The following is a 25,278-nucleotide window of genomic DNA, read 5'->3' as shown; positions in this document are numbered from 1 at the left end:
CTGTACCCTCTGCTGTCCCTCCCTCTCCATCACCATGGGTCTCTGATGCACTGCAGGCCCGGCCCCATTGCGGTGTTGGGATGCCCTGCAGTTCAGTGTTCCAGAAGCATGGCAAAAATTCTGCAGTTTTCTCTTAGATCAAAGTTTCTGTATTTGGGTACCTAAAATTAGCGAGCAAAACAAGTGACATTTTGTTCAGAGATGCAGAACGTCCATTGATTTTAATGGATTCAGCATCCCAGAAAAGTAGGCCGCTTATTTAAGTACCTACATCAGCATTTGCTTATGCACTGACCTTATGTTTTGCAAATCATGAGACATCCGCACGCATCATTCTGTTATTCCCTTTATTTCTGTCAGCAATCTCATTCAAGAGGTGCATTTCAGCTCTAAATGTGCCTTTTAAACTTCTCCTCTGTACAAAACACTTGGGCACCAGTTTAACATCTTCTGGAGAGAAGCACTTCACCACCTCGGCACTGATAGGATTCTCCCATCCCTTTGGTTGAGACGGGGCACAGATCTTTGTTTCCCCACAAAACCTTTCTGCTCCTGCTGGGAGCAGCCTTTGGATACAGTTCTGCCCCATGTGTGCCCCAATCCGAGCCCCCACACAGCACCAGGCCCAGCGCTGCTGCACCGCCTGCAGCAGGAGAGCTGTGAAATTCAGCCCCCGTTGTTTAACACGGTTGGCAGGAAATAATAGATAAAAACTGACCAGACTTTCTGCCATTAACAACGCAGGCTAATGAATTTAAATACTCTGATAATGAATTTAAATACTTCTGAATTTAAATGCAGAAATATTGTGACGGATATCCACAGAGCCAAAGGAGGTCCAAGAAGTGGCAGGGCAGAACTGCACTCGGATCTGACTGCCAGGAAAAGTCCCCACGGCCCTCGCAGCCTGACCCTGCACAGGGCATGCAGCACTGCGCAGAGTTTTGTCAACATGCACTGCTTTAAGTGTGCCCAGAGAGGTCCCACACAAGTCAATGACTTGGCACTATCAGTGACAGTGACACAGGAGCCCAGCACGCAGCCAGCAACTTCATGGCAAATCCCTGCAGCCTTTGTGGGCTGCTGGCCCCATAGCCCTGTACCCCATAGCCCTGTTCCCCACAGCCCCAGGCCATGTTTCTCCTCTCACAGTCCCGCGTTGGCAGCAGCTTCAGGAGCAGCTGTCCTTGCTCCTAGCAATGCCCTCCAGCATCAGGATACCACGTTCCTCAGCACTCTGAGCTAAAGCTGCTCAAGGAAACGTGATGCATGCCAGACTCGGGATGCCTAAAGGGAGCTGACACTGCCGACACTGGCACTCAGATGGGAAGAATTCTTCCAACAAGGAAACCGATTGAAAAACATAACTGATACTCGTACATAGCTTAGATGGTATAAAAATCAAAACTGAAAACTGTCCTCATCCCAAAAACAGAACACATAAAAAATATTTACTTTTGTGCAACTCAGAGTTAATTTAAAAACAAGGAAACGTTCTAAAGGTCACCTGGATCTTTTGCGTGTATCCATACACCTGAAAGGCAAGGCAATGGTTTCCAATTCCATGTGAGATTTTAAAGTTTATGGATGTTTCTGATCTCTTTCAACCAGAGCTTCATGGGAAAAGACAGACGTGGCAATCGGATCAGGTGAAGGATGGTTTTGTATATGGGCACAGGTCTGCATGGTGCCAGCAGCCCTGTGGGCCCAGGGGAAGGCTGAGGCTGCCCAGCACTGAGCTGCAGCCATTCCACAGGGGCTGCTCACAAACCCCTGTTTGGTTGTGTTGCTCCCAATTGAATCACCGCCACTGCTTTGTTGTGTTGTTCTTGAGCTAATCTCTGCCACACCACTTTCTCAAAGTTCCTGGAGATATATCCCTATGAGACAAAGAAGACTGCAGCTACACTGACTTAACCCCAGAGTGTCTCTAACAAATATATCAGCTGCCAGTAGCTCCAAGTGCAGAGTTTTACTGCAGTCATCGTAACAGGATCTGTCACTACGGTGTCCTCTGGATGTCATTAATAAATAATATATGAAACCACTCAGGAAGAGGGAGAAAAAATATTTCTCATGTTTTCTGGAGCACACTGAGAGGTCAATGACAGTGATGGGGAAAGGAGAAGGTGAAGAAGATGGGCTCAGAAACGGCAGCTTTGCAGTGTCCCAGAGGTGGGCAGATGGAGCAGAGCATCCCAGGTGACCCCATCATGTCTTAAAGAGTACATAAACAATTGGTATTCAGCTGTTTTTGCAGATCTCTCTCCTAAACCCTGCTTTTCCTCAGCTGCTTCATGCTCCCCCTTACTCACAATAAGAAGGGAAGAAGGAAACTAAGCAGGCAGAGGAATGTCCTTTTCCAAAAAACGAGCAGTGAGCTATCCTCAAAACAGCCATTGACAATTAGCTGGGAGAGAAAAAACTCCCAACCCAAAGTACAGACAGGACAAACACACACTGTCCATTGGAGAGAAATGGACATCACCATTTACCAAGCTAATGTTTTTCCCTTGTGTGCCAAGCCAGCACAAGGGCAAGTGAGTCGGTTTTCATTGCCTGTGCACTTCTCAGACTGTGGGAGACTCAGACCCATCGCCCAGCACTGCTGCTCAGCCCCAGCTCCCACCTCCATCGCCTCAGCCTCAGTCCCTGGAGCTTTGCTGCAGAGATTTTTCTGGTTTTTTAAACTTATCCTGAGCAACGTGCAGCCCACATGTGGCCATGTTCTCACCCCTCGTCCACAAAGCTCTGTGACTGCTTTAGTTTGCTGCAGCCTACAATGGGATTTCAAAACTTGTCACAGCTTTCCAAGATCCTGCTCCTGCTCCTCACCCTCTGTTCTCCAGACTGATCCCTGGGGAAGGCTGAAATCCAAATCTATCTCCTGGCCAATGACTCTCCATCACTGACAGCTCTGTGGGTGCTCAGGCACAGCCCTGGAGCTCACAGCACTCCAAATGTCCTGCGCTTGGTTGGGACAAAGAGTGGAGCAGATCTGCTTTGCATCAGCTCTTCTTTGTTTGCAGGTTCCTGGTTTGCAGGAAGGATATTGTTTCCTAAAGGATGAGTCTGTTTGTTGGCTGGGGATATCTCTAGTGCATTTGTTTTTTGTTGTGAATTTGGATTAGAAGCATCTCCTTGTTCCTGACAGTTGCTGGCAGCATGCTGTAAAAATATGATTAATTAAAGTGTGACTCTGAATCCACTCAGAGGCTTACATTTTTCCTCCTCTAACATTAAATAGAGAAAGGGCCATTTAACAAAGTTGAGATCCTGATGCAGATTTCAAAGCACACTGCAGTTTAGCTCAGCATGGTTGGGAAGTTCAACCTTCAACATTTAAAAGCTTGAAGCCCTTGGAGAGCACAGACTTCAGCTCTGACCAATCCCAAACACAGAAATAAACAAACAGGAGACAAACAAGCAAGTGATGCTCAAAAAGGGCGTCAGCAGCAGAGCAGAAGCAGTGCTGATTGCTGGAGGGGCTCCTTCTGAGCCTGTGTGACATTTGTACCTTTGCACACAGTTCTGCCATAGAAGATGTGCAGTCCTGTGGCACTGAGATTTTAAACTCTAACAATGTATTCTGGCTTTTGCTCTCTCCCAGTGAAGAGCCACTGGAAATCCTGGAAGACCTTCAAAAATGAGCAGTATAGCGCTTGAAAAAGAGACACAACTTCACTAAATTGAAAAATTTGAATTTCCTAACTTGGACTTAAAAGGTACTGCTGAATCTTTAATGACTGCGTTATAGAGATGGTTCAGTCTGAGAAGGGCTGAAGGTCTTCCTTTGAAGAAGCCAAACTTAAGAAAAAAATATATAAGAAAAATGTCTGCTACATTCCAAGGTCACAAAGGGTTCCATGCAACTCTGTTCCTCCCGACTCCGACTTCCCAAATGACAGCCACTTGTTAATCCGGAGCACCTACTTGAAGCCGCAGATAATTAGCTGGGGATGGGAAACATATGCTAGACTAAAAACATATTTCTATAACAAAGAGTTGCAAGCAGCAATGTGTTGCAGATACAGATGGAAAACAGACCATTTATTTATTTTGTAAGCATGGAATTCTGATTCAATTAATACCACTTTTGAGCTTGATTAGTTTTAAGTGCTTAAGTATTGTTCAGCCTTCAGACTGCCAACCTGGAGAAAAGGATGAGGAATGGGAAGCACTGGTTTTGTGGCAATTGTTAGCCCACTTTTCCAAGGCAGACCTCATCCCACTTGTTCCCCATCTTTAATCCCTGTGCTCATTTCCTCTGTCTGCAGCACAGCTCGGATCACTGCATGGGCCTCACCCAGACGCTCCCCTCGCCAGCAATGTTCTCCCGAGAGCTGTAATGAACAGGGCTATGTCTGGTTCAAATGCTGAATATTGTAGGAGGCAACCTGCTAGACAACATGTCCCATTTTAATACATCCAAGCCACGAGGAGTCTCCAGCACACACAAGGCTTGGAGGCTTTAAAAATAGCAGCTGGGCTGTATGGCTGTGCGTGGTGCTGTGCAGCCGGTGCAGAGCTGCTGCCCAGACCCCAGCCCTGTGCTCCTGCCAAGCCTGCAAGCCAACATAACACAAAGCAGCCATTTGCTTCTTAAGAAAATAAAAAAGATCAACGATTCCCCATTGTTAGGTAAGAACAGATAAACTGTGACTTTGAGCCATCAACAGAGAAGGTGCAAGACCAGGAATGTAAATCTAAAATGAAATATACAAAGTTTGAGTGAAAAGACAGTACTTATTAACACTTACAAATTTGCATGCTAACTTATGTGGTTTCTATTGATGCTTTCTTCCTAATTCAGGTTTTATACATTTTTCTGCATGCAGATCAAAACTAGATAAGGGCACTGCGATAAGCAGAAGGCTTAACCCGACAGAACCCCCATAACATACTATGTAAGAATCTTGAGTTCATTACTAATCCCAGAAACTGACTCTGGTTTATTTGCACATCTGAGCACACCAGGGCTCAGCAGACACTGCCCATGCTGGGCATCCTCCAGGAACTGCAGGAACTCCAACCTCCTCTGTCCTCTCTGTGGGCATTTTGATAACAGAACAAAATTAATCTCCTGACAGTGTTCACTGTTCTTCTCATCCATCCATCCATCCACCCATCCATCCATCCATCCATCCATCCATCCATCCGTCCATCCATCCATCCATCCATCCATCCATCCATCCACTGGCAGGTTCAATAAAAAATTAAATTAGATCAATATGAAGTATCGTGTGTGCAAACAGATGTCACACCACAGTATGCTATGATCAGACGGGCATTTCCTAGGAACACAATATTTATCTGTATTTGGTAAAGAAAATGCATCTGCTCATCCAGAACCCAAGAGACAAGTCTTCTAATGAGGTTTGGGCACTGCAACCATTTCGTGGACTAAACCCTGAAAAGAACTGGTTTTACTCTGGGAAACAAATACTATTTCTTCCCCTCGAGTTCTATTCTCTAGCCAAATGCTTCCTCTTCAGTGGGTCAAACCTTGGGAAAGCCAAAGCTCCTCAAACTCTGCAGCATCCAACATACTGGCATGAATCGATATTTTGAGGTTAAGACCCCTCTCTAGTTTTGTCCATGAAAGACAACATCTGAGACTCACACGAGAGAACCCAAAGAGAAGAACAAAGCACAACACACCTCGCTAACGTCTGCTACAGAACAAATCACAGCACCCAAGTCAGGACGTTAAAAAACAGGCACCAGTACATCCCTCCCTCTTCCCCCTAGGTCTCTCCTTCCCCCATAAATCTCCACGCTCTCGGACCCTGGCTGGGATCCTCAGATGCTAACACAAAGCAGAAGAGACCTGTTGGGCGCTTGCCTCCTCCAGCACATCCTCAAGCACTGTCAGTAACGGGAGAGCTTTCACTGCTCCGGGGCAGCCTGCTCCCATCGGATATATGGTGGTACCCAGCTCATTTCCTGACGCTTGGATGCCATCATCCTCCCACCTTGTGCCATGTTTATCTCTCAATTACCCGCCCTACATTCTTTCACCTCCCCTTTGTTGACACTGTTTAAACACACAGTTATGAAATTCGCCCTCTGTTATCTTGTAGCTGACCTAGAAAACACAAGTGGTCGTGTCCTGTGTTCCACTCACTGCTCAGGAACTTGCCCACATGGGGATGTTTCCCAAATACTGAATCTGACGGTGCGGAGCTCTGCACAGGACCTCGGGGCCCCATCAGACACCACCCCAAACTGAGCTGATCATTGCTTCAGTCTACTCCCTGCCTCCAATCTCGCTTGTTAGCCATTCCCAAAACTGACTATTTTTTTTTAATTACTGTTTTCAGAGAATTGGGATTATTTTCTCTCTAAATGTATTCATCTGATTATCTCCAGGATGAAATTCATTTGGTTGATTACCATCTTTTTAATTTGTTTAAGTCTATGTTTCTATTCTCTCTGCTGTAACACCTCCCTGCGTAGCTCTGCCTGCATTTACTGAGTGTCTGACAGACTCCCATTGTGGGATACGAGCAGGAGATTTCCATAAAAACACACACCAAGCTGTAGGCAGAGGCAGCAGCCTCACAAAGATCCAATATGAGAGAGAAGCAGCACCAGTCTGGTGCCCGCACTGCTTTGAACTGCTTGTGGAGCACAGTCCTAGCCCTGCTCCTTCTGCTGCTGTACCTCTATGATTCCCACCCTGCTCATCTGCAGTGACTCTGAAATTACAGTTTTTTTAATGTTTGTAGAGTAGCACTAAAGAAAAGTAGAGAAAGAATCATATCTCACTTAGAGGATCATCCTACTTGGTGGTATCTTGGGTTTAGCTTCAGTTGTGATCCTTCCTCTTGTTTATGCACATTTATAGTATAGATTTCCCTGATTCCGCAGCAATTAAGTGTCTCTGTTCCAAGAAAATACTGCCAAACACTACACATCGTGTCAGAATGAAGCAAAGGGAGCTGCCTCTGGACTTTGACTAGCGTTTTATCTCTGCCCCAAACACAATAACAATCCTGCTTCACACCGTCACCGCTTCAAATCTGTTCACATAGTCCAACTATCCTCTGTCAGAAACAATCTGTTACAGCATCTCATTAATTTGCCAAAAAACCAGCAGATTTTACCTAATGCCTAGCTTATTCTATCATCAGCTTATTACAATCCTGAAAGAGAGGTAGGTGAGCTCCGATCTCATTATCAAGATCTGAATTCCAGCCAATGACGCACCAACTGCAAGAAACCTAATATCATTTAACTCGTGTTCTAAACTTCCCTAATTGTAATAGAAGAGAACAACGGAGACATGAGGAGAAATTTCAAATATTTTGAAGCAGATGGAAAAGCCTCCCAGAGGAGAAGGTCACAGCACCCAATTAAATCACACACATGGACCTGAACTGCTGGAGCACTACTGAGCATCCAATACTTGGGAGAACTGCAGAGCTGCCTTCGCCAGCACCACCCCTCTCCTCATTCAGGCTGTTTGCCCCTTAATGGGACTTATTTCCCAACTAACTGCGCTGTTCTGCAAATTATGGGCTATACATTATTAATGGTTGAATATAAATCAATTTAGTTCACCAAGACTGTATGTATTTTATGTGGGAGATGTTTTCAAAGAAAAGCAATCAGTTGATTTGGCATTTTAAACTCTGGAAAAACAAAGAAGCTGTTTCTGAGCTAAGAGGGTATTGTCAAACACACGCCTATGCTCTATTTTCTGAAACTGAATTAAAATATATCATTTATTGGCTGGATATGGTACAGCTCATAGCTACTTCTGGTGTCCCAAGAAGTTGGACAGTTTGCTCCTACGGCTCCTAGGGACTGCTGAAAGGGGATGGACAAGCAATCTGAGTCATGGATCTATCAAATGGCTGAGGGTGGAAAGGACCTCACAGCCCCCCAGTCCCACCCCTGCTGTGGGCTGCCTGTCCCCCAACCCAGGCTGCCCATCTGTGGTCTTGGGCACCTCCAGGGATGGGGCACCCACAGCTCTGGGCAGCACTGATAGCATCCTATCACTTTGAAACCATGTAAAAAGTCACGCTTTCTCCCTGCAAGCTCCCCTCAAGCACTGGAAGGCCACAATGCGATCTCCTCAGAGCATTCTCTTCTCCAATCTGAACTGCTCCACATCCTTCATGTGCTGGGGCCCCCAGATAAGATCCAGGTCAGCAATTCCCCCGGCCTCAGCTGGCAGTCGGAGCCGGGCGCATCCCGCAGCTGCACCCCACTGGAGGGGTTAAAGGCCTCAGCGCCGGCAGCTCCTGCCCACCCTCCCGCTCCGCGGCTGTCAGCTCAGCAGGGCTCGGCCATCTGGCTGCTCTCCTGTGGCCCCAACCGCGCCATGGGAACACAAAGCCCTCGCACCGCCCGTGTCTGACGAGCAGGTCTGGGACACAGGGGCCGCATGGGAGGCGTGCGGGATGGGCCCCACCTCGGGGCCGTCTGTCCTCCCCCAGCTGCGTGGTGATGGCTTGACACTGAGGGCTGGGGGGGCTCTGTGAGGGTCAGTCCATCTGCGTGGTACAAACAACTCCGCCTCACTCCATTCGTTGAGTTTCACACATTAACACCCTGAGTGTGTTTAGCAGACAAGCCAAAGCTCGCTTGCTATGCACTTGAGTTTGCTTTCCCTCTGCTCTCCAGTAACGATTCATTTAACAGCAGCACAGCAATTAGAAAATCAATATTCCATTCAGACAGAAGCGTTTGTCTGGAGCATTACTTAAGGAACGTCTCCCACAGCCCCACTTGGCCCAGCCCAAGGGGATGGAAGGAGGGATGCTGGTGTGAGGATGGATCTGAATGCCCACCTGGCACTTGCAAAGCATTTCAAACTAGGTATAGCTGCCTGGGTATGGCATTCCACTGATAAGCACCTCTGTGCCAGAGCATGCACATAAATACGACGCAGGGAACTGCAAGCTTGCTTTGTTGTTTAATATCATACCACCCACCTGAATAAAACAGAGCCTGACACGCGTCATAAGGAATTACTCCAAAAACGCAAGGCCCTTAGGCATTAAGGCCCCATTTGTACTGCAGTCATATTAACCGAAAATAAAAGAAATAAGTAACAATCATGTCTTGGCTATGAAAGGAGTTTCCGTTCAGGCACTCCCTCCATCACCGTCCCTCAGCACGGGAAGAGAGGGGGGCAGCGGTGCAGAATGGGAATGGGATGCAAAGCAGCGACGAGCCTGGGATCACAATGGAGGAATAATGCTCTGCTGTGCTGGGATGAGTGCTGGAGCCTCACAGCACAGCCCGGCCCGCGGCTCCACTCTATATTTAGCAGCAGTGATTATTCAAGCAGGAGCCCAAGTGCTGCCCATCTGCAGACTCCGGAGTGGGAGCGCGTTTGGATGCAGTCTGCTTTATTTTCGTGTTGTTTGAAATGAGGGCTGTAACTACCAATTGCCGTGGAAAACCACTCCCCTGCATGCAGAGGTGCAGGGATGGTGATAGACACTGTGGGCTCGGGGAAAGTCACCGCCTCCATGGGTCTTTGGGGAGCACAGTCACAGCAAAGAGCCCCTCAGTGCACAGCAAAGCCAAACACGTCCCCTCCCACACCCTCTAGAAAATGGAAAATCAGACATACATGTTACTAAATTGAGCAGCAGGAGCTCCTGTAGCAGGGAATACCAGCTACAAGAGCTGCAGAAAGCAGACTTCCCCAATGCATGTTACATCCCAATTCCTTGGTTTGTTTGCATGTATCACAGTTTACCATGGAGCGGATTCTCAGCTTGTTACAGCTCAGGAACAGACATCGGCTTGTGATTGTAACAAAAAGGCTCAATTTCTTGGCAAACTTATTGATGAGGAGCTCCTTGACCCCAGAACAACCAAGCTGGGTGCCCAGCTGAGAGAAACATTTTCCTGTGCACTTTTGGATACAGATGGTAACAAGACCCCTGGACAAAACAGCCCGGCTTCACCTCCACAAATGTTTGCATTTTTAATTATTCCTTTTTTCTCCAGCAATTAGTCTCAGGAATAGCTGCAAAGCCATCTCGCGATGTTTATTAGGGTGTTTACTAATCACTTTTTGAATCAATGGGCCCGCCCTGATCTCTATCATGCAATAGGTTTTGACAATTTATTTGTATTTTATACAGTTATCAGCATGAACACAATTAGGAGGGCTCAATTTCTCCGATAAATTTAACTGATATTCTCAAGAACACAACCCAAACTCAATCCTACCTTCTTTATGCACTGACGTTTGTAGTAAGAAAAAGATACAAGAGGAGGAGTGTGGCCAGGAAAACAACTCACAGAGCTGAGTGACACATTCCCAGCTTCTTGGTGACAAGTCTGTGCTTCTATCACACACACCGGAGGAGACAGAAGTGCCCGGGATGCAGGTGATACAGCACCCCTGTGCTCCTGAAGATGTGGACACGCTGTTCTCACCCATGTGGAAGCACCGGAGCCAGGAGCAGAGGGGATGTGCTGGTCTGGAACACAGCGGGGTGGTGGGCGCAGGGCGGGGGGCAGAGCGGCAGCCCATTGCTGTGCAGGGGGAGGGCAGGCAGGGGCTTTCCCCAGGCAGGCTGTCAGCAGTTGCTGCACAGGGCTGCTTCATTTCTGAAAGTTGTTATTGGAAAATGTCACTATTCATTGTCAAGAGTTCCCGTGATGCAGGAACTCTCATTACACCTCAGCCCTCTCAGCACAAAATAGCCGCACGCTGATAACCTGAGTGTATCTGCAGCAGCTGCTGCTCGCAGACTGCACTTGGACAGTCGTGGCATTCTACATGCTTATTAGCCCCATTATTTCATAACTCATTCCTCCGTGTAACGCCGGCTCTCTATCGCTTCATTTCAACACAAAGATATGTTCCTCTGAGGCAATGAGGGATAAGGATGGAAGGGAGGCTGGGCTGAGGGTGGGGGCACGGGGCTGTGGGCTTGGGGGGACGTGGGGCTGGTGGGCAGATGTCCTCTTTGCAAAGTAATGCACAGTGAAATAAGGAAAAAACTGCCTACTTACTGGCAAGGAATAGATAACAAAGATGAAAGGCAACTAACAATAGATTTAAAAATATTACTGCTCTAAATTATGTATCATATATCTGACTGTATCTGCGGCACTCATTGATACAAAATATAATTGAAAACAATTATTCCCAGGACTAAAGCTGGCTTTGTATTGTATGGCAATGAGACCTGGAGCGTTTACGGGAGAGAACCACGCACTGCAGTCGGGAAGCAGCAGCAGGCAGCAGGCAGCACTGGGCTGTGCTCTGCTCAGTGCTGCTGTCACTGCTTCCTCACTCCCTGCCACCACAGCACTTGCTGTCACTGAGGGGTATGCAGGGGCTCTGCCTCCCTGAGAGGGCTGGAACTGAAACTAATGAGGGGAGTAACAGCCTCAATACAAATGGCTTTATCTGGGGAGGGCGATACACCCTGCCTTGCTGCGCACTGTAGGTATGAAGGCATCCAGACAGAGAGCTCCAGGTGCGTGTTGGGATGGGAACACGAGGGCCATGAGAACAAAACAAAGACAAATAACTCCTTGCCCTTTTCTTGCAGGTTTCATTTGAGGACTTAGAACTACTTTATGAATACATATCAAGGAAGCTGCCAGCAGCCCAGGGAAGCAGCTGTGTTATACAGAGATCAACTAAGAGATGGGAGTTAAAAAAAAAAATCATGCACAGAAGTCAGCTGATGACTTCTCCTAAGTTACATGTTCTCCCAGAACATGTCAAAACTGAATCACAATTATGAGCCATTCTGCAGGGTTCAAATGCCTGTGTAAATGAAGCCAGAAGTACCTAGTTAAAGGCAGCAGGATTGAGGAGATTAATGGTAGCTAGACTTTCTTCCCTAGACAGCTCATAGAGCTTAGAATAGAACAGGGATGCAAGAAAGCAATTAAAAGAGCTAACTTAAATAAATCTCTAAGTGCTGAAAGTTTGCCAGCATAGACCTCTAAATTCTTTTGCAATGCATCTGGGCCCCTTCCTCCAGGGACTTTCTAACAACCTCTCAGACATCGAGATAATTATTGCAAAGTGTGACCCAGACTGTGGTTACTGGTGTAATCACAAAAACCCCTTGAGGTTTCGCATTAGACACAATCTCACCGGTAAAGCAGACTTTCAACTCTTGGCTAACGTTTCTGTAATGACTAAACTTAAAATTACATTCTCTACGACTCGGCAGCCCAGCTGGTTGGGGTTACACAGGCTGCTACAGGACTGCACAGCCAGGCTGCAGGACCCAGCACACCTGCTGCTGTGCAGCTCAAACTGGGGAGAATCAAACTGGGGTGATGGATGCAGAGAGACAATATCTGAATGTTCTTCTCATAACAGCAGGATATCACTGGTAAAGTTCTCCTGCTTTGGCAGACTGGGCACATCTGTTCCCTTCAAACATTACCTAAGCAAAACTGGCTCCTCTAACATTTCAGCTCCTCAAACCAAGTGAAGTGTTTTGTCTCTCTGGGAAGCTTACAGGCTGCAGTGGATTTGCTGCCTCCTGGTGCACAGGGAACTTTCACTGCTGGGATATCAATCCTCGCTTGGTTCTAACATGCAATCTCCAATTTAAGCGAACAGGGAATAAGGAAAGAAATGAAATACTAATTGCAATCCAAATTGCTCTATCTTCTCTCCACCCCCGCCAACCCTCCTCCCTGCTCCTAATCCGTAAAGTCTGAGCGATGATCAGTGAATAATTAATTCTGGATGACTCTGAGGTTCCGTGCAGAGCTTCTGCAGTTGTGCTGTGCAATGGGACGCCCCTGGGCAGCGCTCTGTGGTGCCACTGGAACCCAATGCCTGCAGCTGCATGGTGCTGCCCTCAGCAGTTTGTTGGCCAAAGCCCCTGTGCTCGCCCACCCTGGCACCACACAAATGCTTCCATGATGACTTGGAGCGTTAATGAAAGGTACAGTGAACAGCCAGGCTGTGGACTCATCATGAGCAGCGCCCCGTCAGCAATTAGAACTGTTAAGGTATGGAGTTAATGTAAGCATTTCAGCACATGGCAGAAGAAATAAAAACTGCTGCAATGGGATTTTAAAAGCATGCAAAGCTGGCATTCTGAAAAGAGAAAAGTTACAACAAAGGACTGCTCATGAGCAGCCACCTCAGTCTTCTCTATTGCTCCAGAACATGCTGTGTAGGAGAAATGCTGTACTGCCCATGGCCCTTCCCCTGTGCAACAGTCCTAAAGCAAACCCTGTGATCCACGCAGCACCAGGATTGCCCAGGTGTGACACGGGGCAGCAGCACGGGGCTGTTACTGCCTTGCTGGAAGGAGGCTGATCTGCTGCCCGCAGCCCACAGCCCTTCATGGCACTGCTCAGAAGCACTGTGGTCTTTTAAAATGTTGTTCTCACCTTGCCTGAAATATAGATCAATCTTTCTATTTTATGTATATGTATATTTTTATGTATGTGTCAGTTAGAGTGGTACTATATAGCGACACATCCATAATGGAACAAAGCTCCCTGCACAGCAAGGACGGCAAAATATTAATTATTCAAGGTAAGAGTTATGTAAATCATTTGGTAACTACCGCAGGACTACTTTGCAGAGGGACTCCTATGGGGAAGAAGCACTGAACACTTCAAATAGGGGATGTGTGCAATCTCTCATGTACCAGCAGCAGAGCATGGGGGTTATTGTGCAGGGCCAGCAAAATCCCAGAGACATTTGTAAATGTGAACAAAGGGGACAGCCTGATGTAATACCTGTGGCTCTATACCTGCTAACACCTTGGCATCATTTTGTGAACAAATGCCTCTCTCCTGCATGCCATCCATCACGTACAACACATGGCACATCCCTATCTCACAGAACTGCTTATGTAACACGCGTGGATTAAAGCCAACTTCATATTTCTGGCTTTAATTCAAATCAGTTAAGTGTTTTTTTTAAACAAATTACACTTTAATTCTAGCTAAAATGCACTGCCTTAGTTCAATTAAAATGAACTCTTCTTTCTTTTCATCACACCTGACCCGAATTTTGCAGTTGAGAGCATAAGTAACATAAGTAAGTGAGATGTTCTGCAGTTGTACTGAAAATGACAATTCTCAACACTGGCAGTGAGGTAAACAAGACCAAACATCAGCATCGTAAGAAGACACCCACGAGTGAACAATGCACTTGAAATCTCCCTAATAATAATTTCAGAAGGCGCTCCATGTTGCAAGGCATTATCAAAGGGTGCGGGAGGAGGAAGGACAGAGGAACACATTTTTCTGTGCTGTTTTTTTCTCTCCTCGCGGTTGATGGATGAACCTGACAGAGTTATTTCATATTCACAAGTCTCGAACATCATTACAGCCCATGCTCTGTACAACCGACGCTGGCAGCGAGCTCAGTGCACGGGCTGCCTCCAGCTACAATCAGCGCGTTTCTGTGCACCACCACTGCAATGTGAAATTGGATAACAAGATATACATGTCAAACATCTGCGTCCTCCAGCACTCGGAACAAAGGCTTGAAAACCTTGCCCACCTCAGCTGCTGGATGCACTCTTACAGCGGTCTTTGCCCCTCACACAGACCTTCCAACCAAGGCCTTGCAGAGCTTCAATGAAGAACAGAGCCAAGCTTCTTTTTGAACATTTCCTCCTCCCGACAGACATCTACTACTGGTTACCAATAGAAAAAACAGAGTACAGGACACAAAAATGTGATGCATCCAGCAAGGCAACTTTCCTGAGATGGGAAATTCCACTGTGAAAGATGGAGACTGAAGCAGAAGCCAGGCAGAAGCCCTCCCAGACTCCACCAGTGCTGGGGACATGGGCTGAAGCACAGGTTGGTACCAGCACTAATTAATGCCACTGCATGCTGCCCCTGACAGGGAAGGGCTTCTTCTGCCACCTTCCCATTAACCTGCAGTTCCCTGACTTGGTTCACTGGTCTGATCAAACAGAAACCCACCCCCCAAAATAATTTCCCATTGAATCAGCCTGCTGCCCCGCTCAGATGGCTCTGCGGCTGGGAGTGCAGGCAGGGACAGCAGCCCACTCTGTTGGTCTGCAAGGAGTGCTGCCATCAAGGGCACTTTGCACTGTGTGCCAGAACGTTTAAGCCGGGGATGGAAATATCTTAATTTTACTTAAAACAGATAATAATGAAAAAAAAAAAAAACAACAACCAAAAAACAGAAGAGTCTAGAACCATCACAAAGCCTTTTCTGGTATAAAAGCTGTACTGATGGCATTTTTTTTTTTTCTTCAAGTTTATTGACATGGAGAGTAACACTAATGTAATTGCACGGAAATTCATGCAGACGAAAATCCCAACAGGGCAAAGTCAGAATAAACGGTCTGTGCAGAAACAAAATGTTACTGCAGTGCCGTGGCAGCCTCTGTCTTCCATCTGAAGAATATCGGAGCGCAGCAGCTCAGCTGCTCCCCGGCTCAGAGGCGGTGCCAAAGGGCTCTGAGCAGAACTGCTGCCCTGGGGACACTGCTGCCCCACACCAACACCTCCACCAACAACGGCCAACAGCATCCCTGCAGGCTGCGGGGATGGAGAAAGGAAAGAAAGCGTCCTCCTGTCCATTAACCAACCTGATCTCCGCTGCAGAAACAATGCCTTCCCGCTGTACGTGTTTGCCAAACATTCTTCAAATGCTAACCATCTGCAGCTGCAATACAATGCTTTGATTACAAACGTCAAAAAGATGGAGCATAAAATTAACTTCTCCTTATTTAGTAGGTTTAGAGAAATGCGGCTTCACGCTACACGAATTCGGTGCCCTCGGTATGAAAACTCCCCATTATGATGTCTCATCAAATTAGAGCCGACGATACAACGATGTCATCTGTACCGCCGCACAGCACTATATTTTGTAATTAAGCAGGACAGTGAAACAATGGCCTTGCTTATAGAGAAAAGGTCAGGAATGCAAAACATATTTTTGCAAGCTAATTGTAAGATGGATGAAGCCAATTATCCCGGTAGTGCCGCAGACGCCTAAGTAGGAAGGATTTTATAATTTTGCTACGTGACTCCAATTGAGTCAGTCTGAGCTGCACCCCTGTGGGGCACCATGTGGGGCTGTTTCAGCAGCTGGGAAGCCAAGAAGCAGAGAAACACGAAGGGCCCACAGCCTGGACCTTATTCTTACAACACTGAGTATTACCCCTTCTTCCATAAAAAGGACTATTTGTTTTTATGTCAATGCCAAAAGAAAACTCCAAAATCCCCTCACCATTCAGAGCATTATCCCTTTAAAATGATTTGAATGCTGGTTCCTGAAGTCCTGTAACTGTGAAGAAGACGATGAGCAACGTAACGGGTTGTGTGGAAAAGGGATAATTTCCTCCTGCATCTCTCCTTCGGAGCAGTTCTGCTTTCACTGTAGCTTCCAAACATAGCCATTAAATGGGGATCAGTAATTAACTTTCTGGTTCAAGAAATACTTGCCAAGGAATCCCATTTAAAGGTTGATTTGCACATTCCCAGCCAAGGTTGCCTTGACAGAAATGCAGAACTCTGTGTGGGCAGCACTCCTCAGCCCATTCCCCATCACCAGAGCTGCACTTGTTTGCTGGTGGTGAGGTGGACTGAGAACAGACCTCTGCACCATAGCACAGATGCTGGAAGCTCCTGCTCCACTTCGCAACACATCACATTTTGCTTTCCAGGTATGGCTGATGGCACAGAATGGTTTCTGTGTACAAACTTGGTGGTGCTTCCTCAGAATATCTGCATTATCACAAAAAACCTCCACCTTGCACCTGCTGTTCTAACTCTTCCTGCTTGGAACACTTCACAGCCAATGCCATTCAGCTAAGGAGCCAGAAGCGGCCCCAAGCTCCATGCATGGCTGTGTGGGGGCCATTCCTCTTCCCAGAGGAAACAAAGCCACTTCTGCATGCCCCGGAATGCAGCAGCCACCCTATTCTTGGCAACCAGCTTCATCATGACTAAAAATATTTGGCCTATCAGGTTTGTTGGGAATAACTAAATGATAATCAGACTTGACAAGAACCCACAAATTAACTTTACTGCATGAGTACAGATATCCAGAAGTTCTTAATGCTCTCCTATTGCTTCAGAATAAACTTTACAAATGTTTGGAACCCATTGAGCAGACTGCATTGGTGCTGCATCAGGAGTTAAATGTGCTGCAGTATGTGACTTGTCTGCTTTCTCTTCTCTCTGTGGGTTACAAGGAAAAAATTGTGGTGGCATAAGAATTGAATAGTTGAAAGAGTGAGTAAGAGTCATGGCCATGGTGCTACCAAAGCATGGCTGCAGCCCTTCCCAGGCTGAGGCTCATTTAACAATCCACCATATGCTCAGATTTTTTGTAGTGCCAAGAAAAAAGCCATAAATGGAATGTTATCTTCTGGAATTATGCAAACAACAACCAACACAAAAACTTGCAAAATAATCCCAAATGTTACTAATTGAGTGTCCCTTAGCTCTGAAGGAACACAGCACGCTGAGGAAAGGCGTCCTTAGGAGCCATCAGCATCAGGATTACATCAGAATAATGAGTTACACGGAGTGCCCATCTTTCATCCCATAAAGTGACTCTGTGTCCCTCTCCTCTCAGCACTGATGTACCAATCCAAATGCCCAAACACCACAATTAACAAGTGCAGCAGAATAACATTCTCCCAGTTCTCCAGGCCTGCAATGTGTGCCCAGAGCCCAACCCAGGAACTTGCTCCAACCCCTATTCCGTAGCAGAAATGTGGGTCCAATTAAGGACAACCCATCTGCCAAATGTTTGATTTGTGGCTGATTCCAGAGAGGCCCCTACAAAGACAAACATTCAGCGCTCCATGATAAAAACTTCGTTAGCTGCTGTGATAAGTCAGGATGCGGGACACGCTGGCAGCAAAAAGCCTCTTTAACAGAACCCTTTTCTAGCTCTAACAAGTGCCTGCAAACAAAACGCAAAAGGCTCATCCTGCAGTCCTCCTTGCAATCCCACATTTATACCAATGGGTTGTACCAGATGAACACAGCTCTCATACCAGACCCTAGCAGTACTTGCTGTGATACTGCTTCTATTCAGTCACCGTACCCTGCTGCTGTTACAAGGCTCCAAGAAGAACATCAGTGTGTGAAAGGATGGAGAGATGTCCGGCCGCACCGCGTGAGCTCCGCATCACTTGAAGGCAGCACCAACCTCTTATTCCACCTCTTTCAATCAATCTCCTCTCAATCAGTGTGAAAATCAGATGCCATGAGACACAACCACGCCTGTCCTACAAACATAAGCTCTGTCTGACTGCAATCAGTGCGTTCTTCTAACGTGCCCTCGGACAATTTCTCAGATGTTCTCTACAGACAAAAGGAAGTTGCCCAGGGTTCTCCTTGGCGGCACTGTCGGACTTCCCGGAGCTGCTCAGACCACACGTGCACCCAGCAGACCGCAGTGGGACCCCAGCAAATAGCACAGCAGCTCTGTAGATGAGCCCCACACACGGCAGAGCTGCCAGCTGCAGGACTCGCTCTGTAGAGCAGCTCGGCGAGGTTCTGCTGGGAAGCTGCCTGATCCCTTTGTGCTGCTGTGAGCTTGGAGCACAGACTGACACACAGACAGCAGGGCGATCTGGAAGTGCTGCAAAGATGTCCTGCGACATTTCTGTTTACAGATATTTCCTTGTTTTGCATTGCTATAAAACTCACACTGTACAAATTCCTCACTGTAATCATGTGCCATTTCAAATTGACATGATGAATTTAAATTGTATATTTATCAAACACAGGTACGTTTATATTCTCTACATACATGCCACATCCACCTCATTGGTTGTCTGCACACCTCTGTGCACACTTGGTGTATTTATACACTCTTGCTATGCACAGCAGGATGAACAGGACATGAAAATGAAGATACGAGGAGATATTACACAGCACCAGTACAGATATGCCAAACCCAGGTAACAATCGTTTGTGATCTAGTACAACTATAGCTCAATACTTAACCTCAAGGGCTTTGTCTGCATTTATTGCACAATTCATTTGTGCTATGGCATCTCTTGCAAAAATTCTGCCAAGTTCCAGAACAGAATGTTGTTACAATGGTTACTTCCATGAGAAAAGCAGGAGTTTGCGAGCAGTCAGCTTCAATACAAGATGGAGTCAGGAATCAAATATTTAGGAAGCAATGCTGATAGCAAATGCTTCTTTGAAGCATTTCTTCGATTTCAGGAGAGATAAGGAAGTGATACAGATTCAAGCCCCTTCATACACAGAGCTGCATGCATCATGCATTTTAATCGACACGGGAATGTTCAGGAAGACAGAATGATCTCCGTAACCAAGCCATAGGTGTGTCACTGAGAAGCCCAACTGCTGCTTTCTTTCACCTCTCCCAGAGCCGTATCTACAGCCAAGGATTTTTGCAGAAGGAAACCCGCTCAGTCCCACTGACCTGACAGTGCTGGGAAAGCTGGGGGCCGAAAGCTCAGTGCCAGAATCTACAGAGCATCAGACGGCTCCCTGCAGACGGCGGCGTGTCTGCGGATCACAGATGAAGCCTGAGTGATACCTGAAGCCCTTCGTTTCCAGTTTCTGAATACTCAGATAAGCAAATCCTTAAGGTTTGTTCAAGGCTGACAAATGCTACCGCTCCTCTAATCCACATTTTAATCACTATGCTGAAAATGCACTACAGCCACTCATCGAATTCCTTTAGGGAAAAGTTGTGGTAAATGCACTCTGTCAGGAAGGACACTGCCCAGCATGTGGCAGGGCTCTTGTTCAGGGAGAGGAGGGAAATCACAGACTTAATTTAGGAAAATGACTTTGGCTTCAGAGCTGGCCAAAGCAGTTCATTCCCATGTCCTACACTGCCAGTTTGCAGAATGAAACAAAACTCATCTGCAGAGAGAGAAAACACTGCCCTGCGTGCCCCCTTTGTGCCCACCTCGGGGCGCCCAGCAGCCCTGGGCAGATCCCGGCTGCCCTCACTCGTCCTCCGTGTGGAACACACTGCCCTGCTTGGAGCAGCCGTGAAAACTGCAGCGCGGAATTGTGACTCTGCCTCTGCAATGTTTCCCTGCACTGACCAGCACAATCCTTTCACTTGCTAAATCCAGAAGGAAAAAGCTCAGTTCGTCTAAAGAAAAACCCAGATTTCAGAAACATTCAGCAGCTCCCGGCCCCTCCAGTGTATGAGGATGGTTAAAAGGAAGAAGTTGTTCTGGCTATGTCTGAAAGCGAAACGTGTGCTCAGTGGGTCCTACAGTGCTGTCCTGATATTTTATAATCCCACTGCTACAAAATGATCACGTCCATGTATGCCTGATTTGCCATACTTTTCAGACAGAGCTTTTCTGGCACTTCCATACCTGTATGTCATTCTCTAAATAGATTCATATGAGACCTCAGGACCTTCCTCCTGGAAGCAACACTCTGTGTGCTGCTGGCAGTGGGGCCCATCAAACCAAACCTGCCCTCGCTCTGCATCGTGCATTCACACATAAGTTCATCCAGAGATGTGTGGCTCTCACTCATGCACCCACAGAAATGTACACACACAAACCCACTGCCGAGCTTCACCTTCTAACCGAGCTGGAAAATAACCACCAGGTCTCGTTTCCCCCTTTATTTTGTGTGCAGTTTGCTCCACCGCCAGCCAACCTACACAGCAGGGCTCCCTGCCATGGGCTGCCCAGGAGCAGAGACACAGGGCTGCACAGGAGTGCCAGCGTGGAAAAGGAAAGGGATCTGGGGACATCACGGCTGTTATTGTCCATACAAGGGCTGAGCCGGAGCTGCTCCCTCCCTCCTTCCCATGCCCGCAGCGCTCGGCGGCTGCTACATCTCCATGCTCTGCCTGTGCCAGAGCAACAACTTCGGGTGTAGTGGGGAGAGGAAAGCCCATCAGATGGGCACCTCAGCCCATTCTACTCAACCTAAAAAGGGAGGGCTCGCACTGTGTGCTTGCCAATGCATTAAAATGACACCTAATGCAATTAAGCAAGTCTACCTCTATCACAGATGTGCTGTTGCTCCCAATAAGATGACACAGGGTTAATTAACAAAGGCTGCAAAAAGCGGCGTGCCCATCCCATCCCATCCCATCCCATCCCATCCCATCCCATCCCGAGGAACGGCTGCTCACCTCTCATTGTCCACACTCCTGAAGCCAGGTAAGATGTGCCGGAAGCTGCTGTTCCTATCGAGCTTCGGTTGGCTCTTTGTCCTTTTGATGGAGCCTTTAAGCCGACGGCTGAGGAACCCCTGCGGGGTGAGACAAGAATACTAAATATTAAGACAAGCCGGAGCCCCGGCCTGCTGCCCGGCTGCGATCCCCGCGCTCTGCGCCCCGTGCTCAGCCCGGCCGGGCGCTGCGGCGGCGCGGGGCTCCGGGGCCGCCGTTACCGTGGCAACCATCGGCTCACATCAAAATCCTGTCGGAGAGACGAGACGAGCGCACCGGGGGGGGAGCAGGGGGAGGTCGGACCGCCTGCACCACCCGCCCTGGGCAACAACTTCCCGCCCGGCCGAACCCCCCCCCTCCCCGCCGGCACGCTCGGCCCCGGGTGCGGTCGGTACCCGCGCAGCCCCGCAGTGCGCGTCTCCGGGAGCGGCGGGCGGCACCTGTGCGGGAGGAGCACCGCACTGCTTTCTGTGCGGGAGGGCGAGTCATGGAGTCACGGATCCCGCATTGCTCCGCTACAACGCCGCCGCGAAACGTTTAATGGGAAATCCCGCAGCTGTGTTGGTTTTTTTGGTTTTTGTTTTTTTTTGTTAGGAGTTAATGTCCGATGTAACCTGAGCGTTACATTTAATCTCTTGGCTAAATAAGGCAATAAAAAGATAACACTGCTGTGGCGTCCAGCGTTTACAGCAGAGAACAGCCTGCGTGGGTCAGGCACGGCGGGCAGAGCGGGCGGCGCTGCGAACAAAGTAGGGCTTTGGCAGCGGAGCCGAAAGCGGCATCCCTTCATGCGCTGTCAAACCCGGGCAGCAAATGAGGCCGATCCCCAGGACAGCACTGACGGCCCGCACGTATCCCCTCCATTCCGTCCCCAGGAGAGGGAGTGAGATATCCGCTGCAAAAAGCACTGATTTTGACGGACGTATGGGAAGGAGGGAGGAGCGGACACCTTCCCACGGGCAGCTCTGCAGCCGTGCCCTCCATCCCCGAGCCCTGGGCAGCCTCCAGCAGTGGCCATGGGTCAGATGCCCTTTAGCAGCTCCCTTTTATAACCGATATCCTCCGCATGTTTTGCAGGAGGATAATCGCAGCCTGACTTGTATCCATTCTGTCATTTGTTCGTGCTATTTAAATGCTCCTTCCCCACCCAGCACATTCACAGGGCACATCCTGTTCTCCTCGGGTTGCGGGCTGCCCTGGGGCGGTCTGTGTGGCACTTGTTGTGGAAGTGAAGTTCCTGTAAGTGCAGCAGGAATTTCAGACATGCGGATATCCAGAGGTGCTTTGCATTCATTAAGCACCACTTCTCCCACAGGTGAGGTACATAACACACCTCCACGGGAGCTGAGCCCTGCCCTGGGAGCTGCCTGCACGCTGCCATAGCACAGTGCACAGTGCAGGCTGCTGCATCTCACACCAACAGAATGCAACCAGCACCAAAGGCCGTCCCAAGAAACACCATCAGAGAATGGTGTTTGTATGGTACAGAGAAACATCAGAAAGTGCAGAAAGAGGGATCGACGTAGCTCCGAAACAGCACATCTGGGGATGATATCCTCCAGTGCTCAGACCACTGCCAAGCTGTTTTCTGCTGTGCTCTGCCCTCAGCCAGCATCATCCTCAGCCATCAGCCCTTCATGCTCCTGTCCTGGCCAGGTCAGGCTGCTGGCTGCCTGCTAGGAGCCCTGCCAAAGCACCAAGAACAAAAACAAAAACGTGCACCTGGCCATTATTTCCCTAATGCCATTGCTGAGTGGTTGCTGCCTACGTGCCAGTCCTTAGCAGGGCAGCACAGCCAGGTCACAGCGTTATTGAGGACTTGTTAAAATCCCCAACTCAGGAAGGGAATTGAGAAGGAAAACCACAACGACTGTCTGTGAGAAACGATCGCCGCTTTCTTTCACTACGTCTCATCTCAACAATTGTTAGATGATTCGTGCAGGATCTGGAAATTAGAATTTAGGGTTGCAATAAGACATTACTTTCCTTCTGTTTCGCATTGTTTTTACATTCATTGCTACCAGAAGGAGATCACACTCTGCCATTTTCAGTTTTCATTGCTAGCTTCATTGGGAGAACGAGATGTCAGGCTTTTTAATGCTGACAAATTACAATGCTGTAGCAATACTGTGCACCTCCATTGTGCGTGCCAGAGACCAGGAACTGCCTCCCATAATTTCTAGATGGGATAAGAAAAAAAAAATAGAAAGAGGAGATCGCTTGCCACAAAGACAACAGAGAGAGAATCTGACCTGGGGTGTGACTGCCGTGCTTTCCTGGTGAGATCATAAATGCATCATCCATTTCTTCTTCATTTATGACTTTAAAGACCATCTGATTCTGATCTCCAGATGAATGAGGCTAATCCTACCCTGCGAGCATCGCCTGCTCCTCTAGCCTTGCTGCATTCTTGTGACTTCCATTAATTTACGTCTTGAAGCCCTTCATGTTACACGTTCTTTATATTCTTTTAAGTTTATACTGTGAGCTGTCTAGGGCAGGACTGCGTCTCCCAACGTGTGGGCAGCACCTAGCACTAGAAAAAATTAGAACACTAACTTGGAAGGTTTCATTGAGAAGAAGTTAATAGACTGTACTTAATGACAGCAAATAGAAATGTGAAGAGCCAAAGAACCCCTTCAGGCTTACAAGGGCAGCAAACCACTGGAGTGCTCCATCCATCCGCCCGCAACCACAGCCGGCAGGGCGGAGCAGGGCGGGCTGCTGTGTGCTGTGTGTGAGCTGAGCCCCTCTGGGCTCCTTCAGAACCAGTGCAGTTTGCACAAATGAGGATAACGTTTCTGCTTCCTTTAGTACAGACGTGCCTTTGTTTAGCCCAAATGATTGTCCAAGTTCTGCTAGAATACAAGGAAAAAATCCCAGGCCCCTACCACCTTCCTTCTAGGCATGGGGCACAAGTAGATAACGAAATGCCTTCTTGGAAGCAAACAGAGCTGCCAGCTGTACCACACAGCCTAACTTCTGTGCAAGATGAGATCTTTCAGTGGAGAGGAGGTGACCATTCTGGTCAAGAACAGTCCCACACAAACCTGTGCAGTTGTGTGGAAGTATCTGGGCATCAAAGCCCCCACAAACTCAATGAGCACGATAGGAAAGAGAGGAGCAGAGCTCGCGCTGTGCAGCCACGTGCTTTTGCTTTGTAAGAGCAAGGGCTGTGCTTTTCTTGTTCTGCTTCTGCAGTTCAGACTCTGACATCCTGAAGCCCAGAATACAATCGCTACGATCAGAAGAGCTGACTGAAATTATGATAAGTCACAAAGAAAGAAGGCAAAACAAATCCTTCTGAGGAATGGCTTAATCACAGATGCCGTTATTTGAGTTGGAACAGGACATCCACCACTCAAAGCAGGACAATTAAATCTGTTGCGACTTGGGGTTTTTTGGACACATTTGGACAAACCCAAAGTCTGATGCCACCGACTCTGTGACAGATGGAAGAAGGTGAGATTTTCAATTTAATTCTTCCTTCTTATCAACCTTGGCATTTTCCATTACTCAAGACCCTGAAAGAACATTTGATTATATCAAAATATCTGAATATGTTGAGTATTATAATACTTTTAAAGCATGTGTATATAAGCTGATCAGAGCTGCACACCCGTGAGAAGCAGGAGCTGTGTACTTCCATAGGCACTGGGCCAAGGATGAACAAACTGGGAAGAAAAGAGAAGGGAGGGCTGCTGCGCTGAGTGCAGCACTGAGGATGGGAAAGTCCTGGGGCTGCCTGCCTCTTGAGCTCCTGTTTTATTAAGTATAAAGTAACTCCACAAATCTCATGGATCCGAGCATTAATGTTCACTTGCAGTGAACTCACACAATAAAGTTTGAAAGGCAAAAAGTCAGCGCCATGGAAACACAATATATGTGAAATGAAAAAAAAAACCAAACAACAAAACAACAGCACATGTCGATAAATCAAACTGAATGCTTCCAGTGTGCCTTCGTTTGGAAGAGTCCTGGCGCCCGTCAGGATTTTCCAAGCACAACAACTGAGCACAACGCAGACAGAGCAAACGTGGGCAAAGCCAGGGAGCGCGCAGGGGCTGCCGGATGGGGACACTGCAGAGGCAGACAGAAGTCCTTCTTAATGCTCTCATCCAAAGACCACGCAGAGCAAACACTGTAAAGACGCATCGCAGGAG

At 47.8% G+C, this 25,278-nt stretch overlaps 1 protein-coding gene across 8 annotated transcripts in view; it reads right to left on the bottom strand.

Annotated features, from left to right (window-relative positions):
• Positions 1-25,278, bottom strand: part of DAB2IP (DAB2 interacting protein) — a 177,205-nt gene that overhangs the window by 64,491 nt on the left and 87,436 nt on the right. For all 8 annotated transcript variants that reach the window (XM_031601910.2, XM_090121080.1, XM_031601907.2 and 5 more), the window contains one exon: positions 21,077-21,195. In XM_031601910.2, the coding sequence (XP_031457770.2) occupies positions 21,077-21,195 (119 nt within the window). The remainder of the gene's footprint in view (positions 1-21,076; positions 21,196-25,278) is intronic.

This window comes from Phasianus colchicus, chromosome 19 (assembly GCF_987193195.1).
Source record: "Phasianus colchicus chromosome 19, bPhaCol1.hap1.1, whole genome shotgun sequence".
Lineage (NCBI taxonomy): Eukaryota > Metazoa > Chordata > Aves > Galliformes > Phasianidae > Phasianus > Phasianus colchicus.
This window is presented reverse-complemented; position numbering and strand designations above follow the sequence as displayed.